The sequence below is a fragment of the Oppia nitens genome, unplaced genomic scaffold (genome assembly GCF_028296485.1).
Source record: "Oppia nitens isolate AA-2021 unplaced genomic scaffold, nextdenovo-longstitch-racon4-pilon3 scaffold2_pilon_pilon_pilon, whole genome shotgun sequence".
Classification (NCBI taxonomy): Eukaryota; Metazoa; Arthropoda; class Arachnida; order Sarcoptiformes; family Oppiidae; genus Oppia; species Oppia nitens.
Window position 1 is genome coordinate 3,615,416 of NW_026533210.1, and position 16,424 is coordinate 3,631,839.

At 24.3% G+C, this 16,424-nt stretch overlaps 3 protein-coding genes across 3 annotated transcripts; all 3 read right to left on the reverse strand.

Annotated features, from left to right (window-relative positions):
* Positions 1-308: 308 nt before the first annotated feature.
* On the reverse strand, positions 309-1,167 carry LOC128955476 (uncharacterized). The gene has a single exon (XM_054301152.1). It carries the CDS (start codon positions 1,020-1,022, stop codon positions 462-464), a length of 561 nt encoding a protein of 186 aa, XP_054157127.1. The 5' UTR covers positions 1,023-1,167; the 3' UTR covers positions 309-461.
* A 1,695-nt stretch (positions 1,168-2,862) lies between these two features.
* Positions 2,863-6,169, reverse strand: LOC128955633 (putative uncharacterized protein MYH16). The gene is made up of 4 exons (XM_054301307.1): positions 5,425-6,169; positions 4,369-4,564; positions 4,107-4,235; positions 2,863-2,946 (listed from the first exon to the last, which is right to left on the reverse strand). The coding sequence occupies exons 1-4, from the start codon at positions 6,003-6,005 to the stop codon at positions 2,863-2,865; spliced, it is 990 nt and encodes a 329-aa protein (XP_054157282.1). The 5' UTR covers positions 6,006-6,169.
* Positions 6,170-10,593: 4,424 nt separating this feature from the next.
* On the reverse strand, positions 10,594-14,160 carry LOC128955634 (peroxidase-like). The gene is made up of 17 exons (XM_054301308.1): positions 14,022-14,160; positions 13,788-13,928; positions 13,573-13,702; positions 13,341-13,505; positions 13,176-13,290; positions 13,047-13,109; positions 12,933-12,972; positions 12,600-12,878; positions 12,404-12,514; positions 12,249-12,306; positions 12,099-12,142; positions 11,923-12,018; positions 11,713-11,846; positions 11,150-11,639; positions 11,024-11,077; positions 10,746-10,851; positions 10,594-10,660 (listed from the first exon to the last, which is right to left on the reverse strand). The coding sequence occupies exons 1-17, from the start codon at positions 14,158-14,160 to the stop codon at positions 10,594-10,596; spliced, it is 2,232 nt and encodes a 743-aa protein (XP_054157283.1).
* Positions 14,161-16,424: the final 2,264 nt, after the last annotated feature.

Below are 16,424 nucleotides of genomic sequence, written 5' to 3' on the forward strand. Positions count from 1 at the left end.
AAAAAATATTATAATAAAATAAATGATTTTATTAGTTTCTCAATTTGTCATTTATGTAAATTGTTGTAAATGTCATAATTATATTTAAGCTATTGTTGTTAAATTATTTAAAGATACAACACATAAAAATAAAATACAAGTTAAGAAAATAAAGCTATTTTCAAATATACAGCATTTTTTTAGTAATCACATCGTTATCAATAATATAATACTTTTCATATTCATTTCATTAAAAAAACAACATTATACAGTGGTATTAAGATAATAATAATAATAATAATGTTTTTCAATTTTTTTGGATGCTTTCCAATATTGATTACATTATATTTATAAATATAGTGACGATTAGAGAAAGAGAGAGAGAGAGATAGAGAGTCCATAATATACTGTTTGTCTTCAACTACATCCCTAACATAGAGTGTAAACTCTATGAGAAAAAAAAACTTTTTATATTTAATTATTTATCTGATTTTCAAAAGACTGGTTGGATAGAGATTATAGGCGACACTTCTGAGACTATTGCGATACCAGCGCTCTTTATCTTCATTAGATTTGTCGTCACTTTTGTTGTCGTCTTTGTTTTTTCTGCGTGACTCGGATGAAGCTAACGGTTCCCAACGAAAAGTAAACGGTATACCAATAGTACTTTCCGGTCTCGGTTTGCGACCGGTTATTGAACGACTTTTTCTAAGAGCACTATCGCTCGGAGCGGTCATCGGTCGTCCCGATGTAGTGAATGACTCCGAGTGTCTGAGACCTGGTTTTGGCGAATCGGTGTCCGAACGACGCGACGAACTCGACGATCGGCCGCTCATCGATGACGACAACGAATCCCAAGAGTTTTGCGATACAAACTCTGGACGTCGGGACCAAACACTGGAGCGACCGATGAACGCACCGTTGTATCGCATGTCTATGTTGGCTATCTCTTCCGAGTACAGGGATGTGCCGTAATCGTAGTTATAGTTATAGATGTGATTGTATGGCCGTTTCCATACTTTAGGTGCTGAGACTCGAGACATATTGATTATTAAAGAGAGACAGAGAGAGAGAGAGAGGGGGAACGACAGGTCACACAAACATTTGATAAACAACACGAGTTTTTTCAATAATACTGTCAATAGTTATTTTTGAGAGATAAACAAACTTTAACTTAAAAAATCGTTTTTTATTTCTTATAATTTTTATTCACTTTATATATATATATATATATATAAATATAAAATTCTTGAGTTTGACTATATCTACAACAACAACAACAAAATTTATCTTTTAAATTAATATTTAATTTTTTTGTAGCAAAAGTTTTATCTCTACAATACTCTTTTTTTAGTGGCATCGACTAACCAGTTTTGTCACTAATGTGTCTGTCCCTGATGTCACCTTTTCCTTTAGTGTCGGTCCTAAAAGTCGCGCAAAATCTTATACGAAAATTTTTTATACTTAAATATATATATATTGTACCACTATATGTAAAAACTAATAGATTTTCAAAATTATTTTGTCATTTCAGTTTTAATACATATAAGTAGTGCCAAAAACACTACACAGTGTGTGTGTGTTGTGTGTGTGTTATGTGTGTGTCTTAAATTAAATCCACTGACTTTTATCCATATTATATATTTATATAACTATTTATAAACTAAGTGCTGATTTATAGCAAGTCGGCTAAAAATATAGTATCAACTTAACTATCATATGTTTGTTGCTATTTTCAACTATTTTTGTTGTCAACTATACTACTATATGGTTGAAAAGATTTTTATTTTTAAAAGTATAATTTATTGATTGAATTTTTTTAAGTTAAAGAAAAAAAAGTCAAAGTTCTCGGAAATACAGTTTATTAATAATTATTTATTTAAATTTTTTTGTTATGTTTTTTTTAATTTTAAAAGTTTATATGAAATTTTTCAATTTTTAGTAAAACTCACAAATAAATTATAGTTAATTTATATTTAATTAAATTTTTATATTATTATTATACTATTTTCTGTTTTAGTTTTAGAAAATTTTTAGTTTTTTTGCTGACTTTGCTTAACTATAAATTTTTATTTCTGTTAATTATGAGCCAACATTTTACAAATAGACATTTAATACTGTATAATAAATACATTACTAATAGAATTGTTATTGTTAAAATTAAATTAAATGTAAAGTGTCAAATATATATATATAATTTATATATATATATATATATATTTATATATATTAATGTCAAACATGTTTGGTATGTCTTTTATTGAATAAATTAAAATTGACATAAAATTTATTTTTGTTGTTATTTTCATAGTGTTGTGTTGTATTCCAGAAACTAATTTAATTTATTAAAATTCTTTCTACAAAACTATAGTAACAATTGCCTCAACAAAAGATAATTCAATTTTTAAATAATAATAATAATAATAATAATAATAATAATAATACACATCGTATAGTAATATTTATTAGTTGAAAAATATTTGCTTAATGTGCATAAATAACAAGAATTTTTAGTTTTATTTTTAAGAAATATTTATTTATTTATTTTTTATTATTCTCTACTTTATAAATAATTAACATTAATAATTTAATAAATTAACATACTAGATATATATATATATATATCATAATAGTTAAATAGTTAGCTAACAAACCTTGTGATTATTATTATTATTATTATTATTATTAGTGTTCATTGGGTACATGATTAACAAAATTAGATAAAATTTTTGGTTTATAAATTACAAAATTCATAAAAATTTTGTAATATAAATTTAAAACTGATTTATGTTATATCATTTTTAAATTATAATAATAATAATAATAATAATAATACTATATTACAAGAATATTATTAATTATATATATAAATATACATAAATCCTAATTATTAACGGCCGGTGGTGATGATGGTCGTGGCAGTGTCGATAAAAAGCTAACTGTTCCCTTTGCCAAACTTGTTTTTGACTGTTTTACACACAAATCATTTTTTACAATTATTAAATAATTGATTTAGTTATTTATTTTTTTGCTTTTCATTATTATTATTAATCAATTTGCTTTTTTTTAATCAATTAAATTGTTTTTAACTGCAGCTGCATCATCATCATTAATAATAGCTTTAAAAATAAAGCGATACTTTTATTTGCATTTTTTGTTGTTGTTGAACAGTTTGTCCATACATTTATATTTTTTATAGTTTTTTTGCAATTAAATTTATTTATATAGTAAGCATTTGAAGCATATTGACAAAATTTAAATCAATTTTTTAAAAATTAAAAAATACTGTTTCTACTAAAATCTATCGACATATTTAGTAATTTTATTATTTCTATATATATAAAATTGAAAATTAATTTAACAAATCCTATACAGTATATAGTAATAATTATTTATTATATAATTAAAAAAATATTTTTAATTATATATATATTTAATTTGTTTTAATTAATATAAGTTATAATGAATAACGCGATTACCAATATTTTTTAAACATTTTATTTTACGATATGGGAAGTTGAAAATAAATTAATATATATTTTAAAACTATTATAATAACTTTTTAATAAATATTGTAATATTTTAATTAATATTAATAAATTAATATTAAATTATTAATTAATTAAATAATTAATAAATATATATAAATTAATATTTAATAAATTATTTATTTATATAACAATCAACCCGTATAATTGAATAATAATATGTCATATTATAATTATGATAAATTTTGGTAACTTTACAAATTTTAGGATATTTTTCGAGTGTAATTCTATCTCATAAAACAATTTCTAAATTAATATAATATTTAAAAATGTTTCAATACTTTTTTTAAGATAAATATTTAACATTACTGTATATAATAATAAAATAAATCTCTATTTTTAAGCTAAAAATAAATATTAACGTTATTAATATTAATAGATTCCGTAAGCAATAGCTTGGCTTTATTTAGGGCTAAATAAATTTTTTTAATAATTATAATTATCTTATTATTATTTTAAATAATAATTAGCGACACAATGTGTGTGTGTGTGTGTGTGTGTGTGTGTGAGCACCGGTAGCTTTGGTTTTTGCTTTTTGTTTGTTTAAACAGCTATATATCGGGCACTTTAAATGAATACCTTCTCCAAAGCAGTCCTAATATCGTCGACTTCATTGCTTAAGTTTTGGCACTTTTTCTGACTGATAGTCAAAGTCTCGCTGATGTCGGTGTAGTGTCTCTGCGATGCCTCCAATTCAAGTGTCAGATCCTGTGCCAGAATATTCAGTATATATTTATAGATATATAGATATAATATTTTTTGGATTTAGTAAAAGCAATAGTAATAATATTAATATTAATAATAATAATAATATAAGAAAATAATAATTGATTTAAAAAACCCCAATAAGTTTGGCCTGTTTTTTGGTCATCTTCTGGAGGTCCTGTATTTGTCTGTCCTGATCGTCAATAGTAAGCAATAGGTCGGTGACCTCATTGGACAACTTAGTCTTGATTTGATTGCTTTCATTACGCACTTTATCCTCAGTTTCAGACAATTGATGTACCAATGAGTCGATCTGTGTTTGCAATTCGCGGCTATTAAAACAAAAAATAAAACTATTGATACTTATACTACATATTTGAATATTTTATTTGTGAAAAAATATTTTTTTTAAGTATATCATTTATAAATATTAATTTAAGTTTTTAAATTCATCCTACTAGTTTTATATTTATTTTATGATTAAAAAAATCTATTAAATATATATATTATTTGAAGCTGTTATCTAATTATTAAACTAAAATAGATTTTTAATATTTATTAACTAAATTGCTAATTCAATACATATTTAGGCTAATTGAAGAAAATAATATATGACACTAATTTATTTTGTTAGACAAAAAAAAACAATAATAATTTAAACATTTAAAACAATGTCTGTATGACATTGATTAAAATTGACGACTCGTTTTTTTTCCTATAGTTTAAGAGTTAAAAATAAACCAAACAATTACTTGAGTTTAAGGAAAAGTAGATTAGATATAAGTTAGTAGTGTTTAAAAAAATAAAATAAAATAAAAGGCTTTTTATATTCAACCAACATGTGTTTGATAGTTTGTTTTACTATTTAGGATAAGCCTAAATACGTACAGTTAGTTAGTTTGTGTTTACTATACTTGTATACATGATATTCAATATTATTGAACATTTAGTTTAGAGTTAAATTAAACAACAAAGAAAAAGAAAGAAATTTTTTTATTTGATTTTTTGTTTGTTTGAATGTTTGCCAAACAAACCTAAGAATTCAATTAAATATTTTGTATATATTTTTTCTGTATTAATGCAATATTATATGCTATAAATGATCTGCTATTAGATTATATAGTATTAAATATATAAATTATAGTTTTTTTTTAAAATCTACTGTATATATATACATATATATAGGACATACCATTTTTCTGACCAAAATGACTGATTGTGATGTCCAGTATCTCTACTAAGCAACGACTCTTCATAGGGTGTCGACGGTATGACAATACCGGACGACATAATGCCAATAGTGCTTTCCGGGCGCCGGCGACGGGTTGTCGATCGACTGCGACGAAGTTCCGCACTCTCCGAGTTCATACTGACCATAGCTCGGGCGTAATTGTCGAAAGACTCCGAGTGCTGCAATCGACGGGATGAGCTCTCTTCAGCAACAGTGGCAGTGGTTGCAGTTGTCTTAGCTCGAGTCGAGCTTAACGATCGATATCTATCGCTGAGCAACAAATCGTTTACCGCATCCGTCGAAGCGGACGTTCGCAGTGCCCGACGGGCCGACTCGCCAGTCAGTTGGCTGTCCAAAAATGAGGACAAATTGAGATCCGGACGGTCCGACCGAAATGTAGTTTTGGCCAGAGCTTCGTTGTATTTGCGCTCAATGCTAGATATTTCGGTCGAGTATAGACTACTACCATATTTGTAATTATGATTATAAATACTAGTATACGGACGCTTCCATATACGCGGTGCAGTATATTTAGATGGCATATCCACCACAACTACTATTATTATTATTCAATATAAACTTTAAACGTAAACTTAGACACACTGTATATATATATAAATATATAAAAATTTCTTTGATCTCGTGTTATGTATGGTGTAACAGATGTATTGTATTTGTTAATTAAGTTTCAGTTTACATACACACAAACACTACAATATATATTTCACTGAACACTTGTAAGAGTACACACAACAACAAAAAAATATTTCAATAATTTACACGCAATTTTGAATACATTTGGTGGCAATTTATACAACAAAATAAAAAGTTTTTTTATATTATTATTATTCTGCCGACAATTTATTCGTATAGTCGTGTAGTTTGCAATTGTGTGATGTGTGTGATGTGTGTGTGTGTTGTAGAAGATAATAAATGAAATGAAAAAATACCTGATTTTGTTAGGTTATCATATAATAGATTTTATTATATAAAAAATACTTTTTCTCGTATTTTCAAACAGGCATTCAAATGAAAAAATATAACTCAAAAAAATATTTTCAAGTCTCTGTCTGTTTGTCTGTAATATCTCTCTCATTTGATTAGTGGTATATTTGATGTCAAAATGATGTCAAACGCCATATATATCGCTATCTCCATAACATTAGCATCTCATTAGTAGTAGTAGTAGTAGTAGTAGTAGTATTGGTGGCACTTATGTGTCGCGCAAAATCTTTGAGAGAAAAAACTTTCTTTTTTTTAATTTCTAATACTATTTTTTATAAATATAAATGATTTGAAAAAGTGAATACCAGTGCCAACAGAGAGAGAGAGAGAGAGAGAGAGAGAGAGAAAGAAAAAATTTTTGTTAAAGAATTTTATTGGAGGGTTTACTGGAGACTTATTTTTAGTTGCATTGCTTACCAGTCAAGTATCAGTTGTAAAAGTACTGTATTTGTCTCACAAATAATATATATATATATATTGTTTTCAATTTTGATTTTGTCAAACCATTATACGATTACTTTTACTGAAACAATTAATACACAACTGATTTTTTTTGTGCTGACATTTGCACTGTTAATGATATGTATTTCTAATGTATTGTATTAACAAAATAAATGTAATATTGATTTTTATATATATATAGTATTTATACAGTATTTGCTAATTATAGCACGTTTTTATTAGACAATTACTACTTAATATTGATTGTGTGAAAGAAAAAAGCAAAAAATACAAACAAATTATTATAATTGAAAAGTTGTTTTGTTGTTAATTAACACAAATTCAATTCAATTAATGTAAAAAAATAAATATTCAAATTAAATTAAGTGATAGTAGTGAAAAATTAATATTATGCATCTACTAAAATATTTTTCAATTATAATATAGTAAACAGATATTCATAAAAAACAAACTAAAATTTCTACATATATTGATTAAAATTTTAAATTAATTTATAAAATGTCAAAAATAAAAACATTTGTGTGTTGAATTTTTTGTTGTTGTTATAATTTCTCAATCTACAAATTTATACAAACATTTATATTGTTTATCTATTAAAAAAATATTTCAAGTATTGATTTTTCTTTATTTAATATGCAGTATATATTTATTTATTCTCCAGAATAATGATCTGATGGCATAAATGCATAACTTAAACACAAACACAATAATAGATTAGTTATACAACAAATACAATATTCTCTAATATAATACTCTATTAGTTATTTAAGAATATTCTGTGCCTTTTGCCAAACAAATGTTAACAAAAATTTTTCACATTATTGGCAGATATATTATATACATTAATAACATGCAGATATGGTTACTGTATTACATCTCTCTCTCTCTCTTTCTCTCTCTCTCTCTCTCTCTCTCTCTCTCTATCTGTACTGACCCAATACATGCATTATTACCAATTGTTAGACATGACTTATCATTATTGTTATTATTGTTGTTGTTATTATTATTATATTTTATTTCTGATTTTTTTTGGGTAGTTTTGATTTACAATACTAAACCATAAAATCTATTTTCAGTGCAATCATTATATTGATGCTTAGTCTGTAGCTTAGCAAACATATAATACAATATACAGTAAATACTATACATATATACAGTATATATATATACCACATCTAAGTAAATATTATATTTGAATTTATTGTAACTGGATATATACAGAGTATTTATACATATAAATATTTATATATACAATATATACTAATGACAAATAGATTTAAATATTAATATAAATATATGTAGAAAAAAATCAGCTTTAATGTAGCCTTAAAGCCAACAATTTGTAAAAAATGTTGATTTAAAATCACAAAAAATATATTACATAAAATGTTTTAATTCCTAATTATGCCTTATAGTCAAATGAATATTTGAATAAATAATATAAACTATATAAAAAAAATTGTCAACTAAAACATGTAAAACATGTCATACATATTGTTATTATATTTTTTTAAAAAAATGTTTTACGTGGAAAAATAATAAGAATATTAAATTTCTATAAATGTAGATTTAATATTAATATAAAATTATTATTATTATAGATATTTATAATAATTTGTATGAATAAACAATTTGATTATCATCTGACACATAAAACTTCAAAATAATATACATATAATATTTACCATGTGCTTTATATACTAGAAAATATAAGTTTTACAACAATATAAATGATTTATAACATGTGAGAAAAATATTATATAATGTAATAATTATGTAAAAACTATTTTTTATAACAATCCGTGTGGTTTATAATACAGATATTTTTTAACCACAAACATAATTATACTATAAATACTATATATCTACTATATTATATATTATATATTATACTATATATATTATAAATATATATATATATATATATATAGAGAGAGAGAGAGAGAGAGAGAGATGCTTACAATTTATAAATGATGTTAAAATAAATTTGTGACAATTTATATAAGCGCATAAATTATATATGACTTTTTAAAAAAAAAAATAATTGTTTAATAAATTAATTATGGCAAACTATGATTCCTAGTTAATATGTTAATAATAACAATGATAAAATTATAATTAAAAATATTAGTAATATATTTTATGCAAATAAATTTTAATTTAAATACTACTGCAATTTGTAGTTTTGAAAATAAAACAAAAAAAATATACAAAATTTTATGATTAAAAAATTTATGTATGTATTTTTTATAGTCTGTAAAAAAACACTTATTAACCAGTTTTTCTATATATTGGGTTAACATTACTAATAAATAATCTATGGTTTTGTATGACATCGTATTGAGATTTATTTCAGTAGGTATTGGTTGAGAGACTTGAAATCTACAGTACAGTACAGTATTTGTATTGTACTCTACTGTATATATAACTAATAAATAGTTAGGTTTTTATTTTCTTGTTGTTTTTGTTTCATTGATGTCTATAAAATTCATGTCACAAAAAGCAATAAACTGTTATTGAATTTATATCCAGACATAAATCATAAATACTGGAGAATACAATAAAAATATGTCGTTTATATTTATATATTTCTATACAGTATAATACTGTATAAAATAAAAGGTAAAATACTGTATTTTGTATCATAAAATAAAATCTTCAAAAAAAGCAGTACCGGTTTAATTTTATTAGTTTTATATGAATTCATATAAATAAGTGTAAAAAATTATACATAAATATTATATTATTGAATTAAATATTATTTTTTAAAAAAATATATATCAATTAATTCTAAATAAACATTTAGTAATCTATTAGTGTTAACAACCAAACTGTGCTAATGATTTTAAATATGAAAATATTAACTCAATTATTAACTTAACAAACATACTAATTACTAAAACGTGAATTAAACTTAATGATAGATATTTATATAAAGTATTTTTTAATTATTTAAAAAAAATAATCTATTATATACTACTGTATTTTGATAATGATTTGACATATAATTTGCATACATATTCATTATTATGTATTATTATATACAGTAAGATAGATAGCTTTATACAGGTATATACTGTATATATCAACAAATTTATATACAGTATAGTAATGTATTATAATGTATGTATAATTTTAGTATTATAAAAAACAGTAATGACACCTATAGTTTGTAAATATGATAAAACTATCTACTTTTTTAATACCAAATATTATTGTTAGTTATAGACAGTGAAATAAATTGTATGACTTTTTTATTTTAGTAAATATAAATGAAACAACTTTATATTTTTTCTAAGATTGAGTTAAACTTAAAAAAATACAATTAACTTAATAAAAACTTTGGATATAAATTAGATTTACTAAAAATACATTTTTTACATTAATATATTGTTTTCTCAAATCGATAAAAAATATATTTTTTATGCTATACCAGTCAAACATATATCATATGTTTTACTAATAACATTAAAAAAAGATAACTTAATAATAAATAGATAAAAAAAGACAATATCAAATTATAAATTAAATTTTATACTAATAATAATACATCAATGTTATCATTGTCAATAATCTATAATAATAATAATAATAATAATAATCAATAAAAATTTCATCAAATAAAAACAAATATAATTAACTATATATTATAAGATAATAATCTTAGCCAAAGTTTCTCCATTGATTCAAATTTATATGAGGTATTTCAGTGCACTTTATTATTGGATTACTATTGCGAAAAAACAATTTTTCAAAAAATAAATAAATAATTAATAATAAATAATATTTTTTTTTATTTTATCAAATAGTCATACCTATTGCTCGGCATCAATAAGGCTAGCGATTGGAAATAGCGGACACTATCGCCATTGGCGCAGATTATGGACGCTAAGCTAACTTTCCTTATCTGATATAATTGAGCTATAATTTTGTGTGTCATTTACATATTATATATATAAAAAATTTTATATAAATAGATCGGGTGTGTCAGCAATATATAAATAGATAATAAATAAATATAATCATAGGTTTAGTGATAAATTGTCAATTGTTTGGACAGTTAGCTATAATTTATATAATTATCAATTGTTACCTGAAGTAAATGAATGTCTTAATCCATAATTTTCAAACCAAAAACGGTCGCCCTCTGGAGATAACAATTTTATTATTATAATTAAATTTTACTAATTTTTTTTTCTCAAAAACCAATGAACCAAACCTTTAGTCCGACGAAACTGTTCGGCAACAATACAGGTAAATACCGGACCCATTATGCCGTCTTTGACTGGCCTTTCGTGAATGCCACCCATATATAGATCTATATCGTCGACCGATCGGTACATTTTGGCGAACAAGTCTACCGCTCCCGCAAACCGAAACACTTCTTTCAGGTCATCAAAACTGGTAATTTTCGGCAGACCACAAATCTCCCGGTACCTGACGTACGGTTGGAGACCGTGATCGCGACCCCTCTGTATGTTAATAGCTATGAGATCGCCGCCAAACGTAAAATTAGGCGATGGAAACAATTGGTGTTTGATTTCATCGACAAAAATCGGGTCAAAGTCCTGTGACGGCTGCACCGCTGTACCGTAGATGACCTCATCGACAGCACCGACCCTATACATTGGTGTCGGATCGTTGAATATATTTCGCAACACATGATGTCCTGTATATACACCGTTGGCGTTCATCAAATGATATGAATTCTGTGTAATTGTTTAAGAGTGTTAAGGTATTTTCAAATTAACTACCGGTGCTTAAACTACTGTCCAACACTACCTGAACCAATGTATGCCATCTAAAGGCAGCGGTAGCAAATTCGTTGATAATACCCAGATTAGTGTCGACATTATACTTGTTAGAAAAGCCTGACGAACTCGGGAATAGCTTAAAGTTTTTCATTGTGTTCCGACCTAAACATAATAGTCCATTAATTACAGTAAATAATCATTGGCTTATCACTTGATAGGAGGATAGCCTAACCCATACCAATAGCTAGCGGTAGAAATTCATTATAAGTTATCCATTGAAGTTGTGCGCCAATTATGCGACGACTTTCCTGAAACAATGTCTCATCCGTCCACTCTTTTCAACCATTTTTTCAATACAAATGAAAACATCATAATTAGTGTCATTAGTAAAATAAAAAATGTTAGAAATGATACCCGGGTTTAATAGCCTAAGTTTGCCAGCTATACGATTATGCTCTCTATAAATAATAGGTCAATTAAAATGACAGTTAGTTATATTGTGTTTTATAGCACAGGTATTATATTTATAGATATTAATGATAGATTAAACTATTATTAGTATACCTTAAAAATAATAGATGCAATACTGTTAAACCAAATTGTTGATTCACTCGGATATCACCTATTATGTTTTTAGATAGAAAAAAATATCAATTTTTTACTAAAATATAATTTTCAATTATTAATTAAAATTTATGTTAATGTCATATTTATCAGACCGGCATAAATACAATGATGACCTCCAGAAGCGGCACAAACAACTGACAACTGTTTGTCTTTATCTGACGGCAAAAATTCCCGTCCATTGATTATCTGTGTCTTTAGTTTACCTGATAATTAAAATTTAAATATAAATATATATATAAGCAAGGTTGATTGATAGGTAAGATTGATTGACATTAAGTAAATTAATACCGTCAATATATGACCGGACAAACTTGACCCGTTCCCCATTACTGCCATATATATGTGATCCATCAATAGCGTGAGTGACGGCACCGGCCTGTTCTCGTGGACCCAATACACAGGCCGTATTGGGTGCTGGTATGCTTCGGACAAAATTATTACACGAATGGTTATATCGACTATAAAAAGGATCGTTAGATAATATCATTATCGGTCTACAGGCCGGATGTTGTATCAGTTGGCCGTCATCTGTGTTCTCACAACACGACAGCCCTTCTCCACTGTCGGCTGAAGATTAAAAATTAATTTTTTAAAGTTTTATTTTATTAATAATAGTCATACTTCTAGTGCTGAGTCCAAGAGTCATGTCGTGATCTATAAACTAATGTTTTACAGCTTTATTTGATTGTTTGCAAATTTTTTTATTTAAAATATTGTAAAACTATTTTAACATACCTGTCCAAACTGTAGAAATAGTGCCGACAATTTCGGGTGCTCCACATTGTCGGTCATTGTAAGCTAATAATAATAATAATAATATTTTGTCAATTAAACTTTTATTAACTAATTTATTAATTTACTTACAGTTGTAGATAATTCACGAGCACTGGGAAGATCTGAGCCGTCTATGGCTTTACGGAAAGAGTCGATTCCGTCCGAATATTCGGGTTCAAGTAGACGGACCAGTTGTGTCATTGATCTTTCAAAAAAAGAGGTTATCTATCAGTTAGTTAATTCAAACAATCATACCGTCCCCAAAGTGGATGTTTTAGATTATTGCAACTGCCATCATATGTCCGATATTTCATATGTAGATCGCAATGGGGTTCAACCAAACACCGATCCCGAAGCTGACTATCATTTAGATGATATTGACTGAGAACTGAATGACACTCATGTGGTTCAAGATTAAGTCTATTAATTAAAAATATATATAAATTATTTATATAATAATAATAATAATAATTAAATGAATGCTTACTTTTGAGCCAACGATCTGGACGTCTCCATCAGTAAACAGCCGTCTCTAGTGATGGTCTGCCGGTGCGTGTCGTGACCGCCAAAGAATCCCTGATGAAAACTTTCCATTGTATTGGCTTTCTGGTAGATACCTGGGTTCACACATAACAATTGTAAACAAATTAGTAATTAATTGTTAATTTAGTATTATCTGAGAGGAGAAATGTCTTCAAATACCAGACTTAATGAGATATTTTTCATGCGATAACTGTCTCATCCGTACATCGTTTGCATCATTGATGGCCTCATTGAGTAACTTATTGTCGACATTAACGCTAACTTTCAAACGTTTTGATAGCTTTGGAGGCCTGAGAGTAACTATCGATACAAATCAATCAATCACTAGATTTTAATTAGATTTTTTTTAACGATTTCTTTCAAACAAATAAGTATTTTTCTTATCATTAATACATTCACTAAATTTTGTTTGACGTGATTGACCATCAATTGGAYAACAAGTTCCGGCACTGCCATCACGTTGTCTACATTTATTTATTATCAATTGATCCAGGTCATCGACATACTCGTAAAAACAGTAGGTGCGGGGCATACATGAGCCGTCCAAACCATCACTTGTTTTACAAATACATTTGTCATAACTATTATCTATATATTATTTACAAAAATTATATTATAATATTATTAGTTTTTATCAGTAATTATTTAATTTTCTATGCAGGTACAGTAGCATAATAATAAATATTTATCAATTGACCAAATTGTTTTAATAAAGCTAAAAGGCTAATATAATAAAATTAACATGATTATTTTTAAGTAATTAAAATAATGATTATTGAACATTAAGTATTATTAGAAATAATAATAATAATTGGTGGTAGTAATACTTGTAAAATTAATATAACTAATTTTTAAAAATATTTTTTTAAACTATATTTAAGTTGAATTACAAATTTACAAAATTTTTGTTTGTTAAAATTATTACTTACTTTTAACATAATGGACACAATTTAAAAAAATTATGATTAAAAAGTAATTTATTAATTTTAATTTAGGAAACATTACACAAATTCAGTTTTATTATTTATACTTTCAAAAAATTATGGGTTTGACTAAAAGTTAATGACATATCAATTGACTAAAAATAAAAATAATTAAATAAATATATTCGTAAAATTCACATATAAATTGATTCAAATGGACATATGATATGATAAAATATAAACTTTTATAATTTGTAGATATATACGGGTAGTTATATTATTATTTGTATGTTATTTATAAAATATAATGTTTGTCAATAAAAAAAATATAGCAAATTTTTAAGTTTCTCATAGTAAGTAAAATATTATTTTAAATACACAGTTAATATTATTTTTTATTAGTAAAAATACAGTATTTTGCGTTTAAACTAAAACATCAACATTTTTCGTACACTACTATTTTGTTAATACAGTATTATTATTATTATTAACTTAATAATATAAATTTGCAGCTAATAGTCACTTAAAATATCATATCAAAAAATAAAAGATATTTAGTTTTAAAAAACAAAAATAGTTTAATAATTCAAAATTGAATTCTACTGGAAACAATTTAATTTATTAAAAATATAAATAAAATATTTTTTAACTAAATATTACTATAAAGTATTTAGTAAATGCTATTTACTATTATAGTAAATCACTAAAATAAATTAGTTCAAAAATTTTTTTACTTTGAAATATAATAACATTATTAAATTAGTAAAATTTAATGATTTTATATTTTTTAAAAATATTTTAGTAAACTGTTTAGCTTTCACTTTACATTATAATGTTGTTTCGATTCACTTGTTATATATATATATATTTGCGAAATTTATGCGACTGTTAAATGTAAAAACAATAAAAAATTTAATTTATATTTTATGAAAATTAGCAAATTTCGTATTTTATAGTAAAACAATTAGTACTAATTAAATTATAAATTACATTTTTTTCATATATACTGTATATAGTATACAGTGTRTACAATATACCTGTATTGTTAAGTCAAGTGTTTATTAAAATATAAACATTAAATATTTGTCAATATTTAAGGTCTTAGATATTAGAAATATAATAAAATGTTTTTATTGACAAAATGTTTTTATTTACTTTTTTAATTTTATATTAAAGTTTTGTAGATTTTGTATATCTATATAAGTTAAAATTTTATATTTGATTGTATGTAATTAAATGATAAATAATAATTAATAATTTATGTAATTTTATCATTTTTAAAAATTATATATAAAGTTGTAATTAGATACAGACACAATTTATTTATTTAAACAATAAATTGATATTGTTATATTATTATTATTATATAATTTTTGTTTATTAATTAAATTATAATGAATGCAATTTATTTATAATTAAAACTATAGATGTATTATATTTGTTTCAATTAAAATTTTGCTAATATTTTCTAAACAAATAAAACACTTATTTTTTAGAAAATTTACATATAATGTATTGATAATTAAAAATTTCATAATTATTTCTTTTTAAAAAATTGTGTTTCTATAAATCCAAGTAAATGTTAATATAAAGCAAACAAACAAAATAATTATCTAACAAATGGATGTTATTTTATTATACATATAGTTTTAAATACTCTATAATTATTATATACAGTAGAGATAGATAATATCGTAAGTTGAGTAAAGATTATTTTTAATAGACTATGTATTTTATATTTTAAAACACTAATAATATAACAATTTTTAATTAAATATTATTTTATGTTGAATTTACACACCAAAAGTATTTATATAAAAATTATTAATAATATATTTAACATAATTAACAAATTGATGCTATTTAATAAAAA

Excerpts from the sequence above, each read along its gene's own strand:
- LOC128955476 (XM_054301152.1), bottom strand. The coding sequence starts at position 1,022 with ATGTCTCGAGTCTCAGCACCTAAAGTATGGAAACGGCCATACAATCAC.
- LOC128955633 (XM_054301307.1), bottom strand. The coding sequence starts at position 6,005 with ATGCCATCTAAATATACTGCACCGCGTATATGGAAGCGTCCGTATACT. Across the intron at positions 4,565-5,424 it reads TCATTTTGGTCAGAAAAATG|CCGCGAATTGCAAACACAGA; the intron begins GTATGTCCTATA and ends TTGTTTTAATAG. Across the intron at positions 4,236-4,368 it reads AACAGGCCAAACTTATTGGG|GATCTGACACTTGAATTGGA; the intron begins GTTTTTTAAATC and ends ATTCTGGCACAG.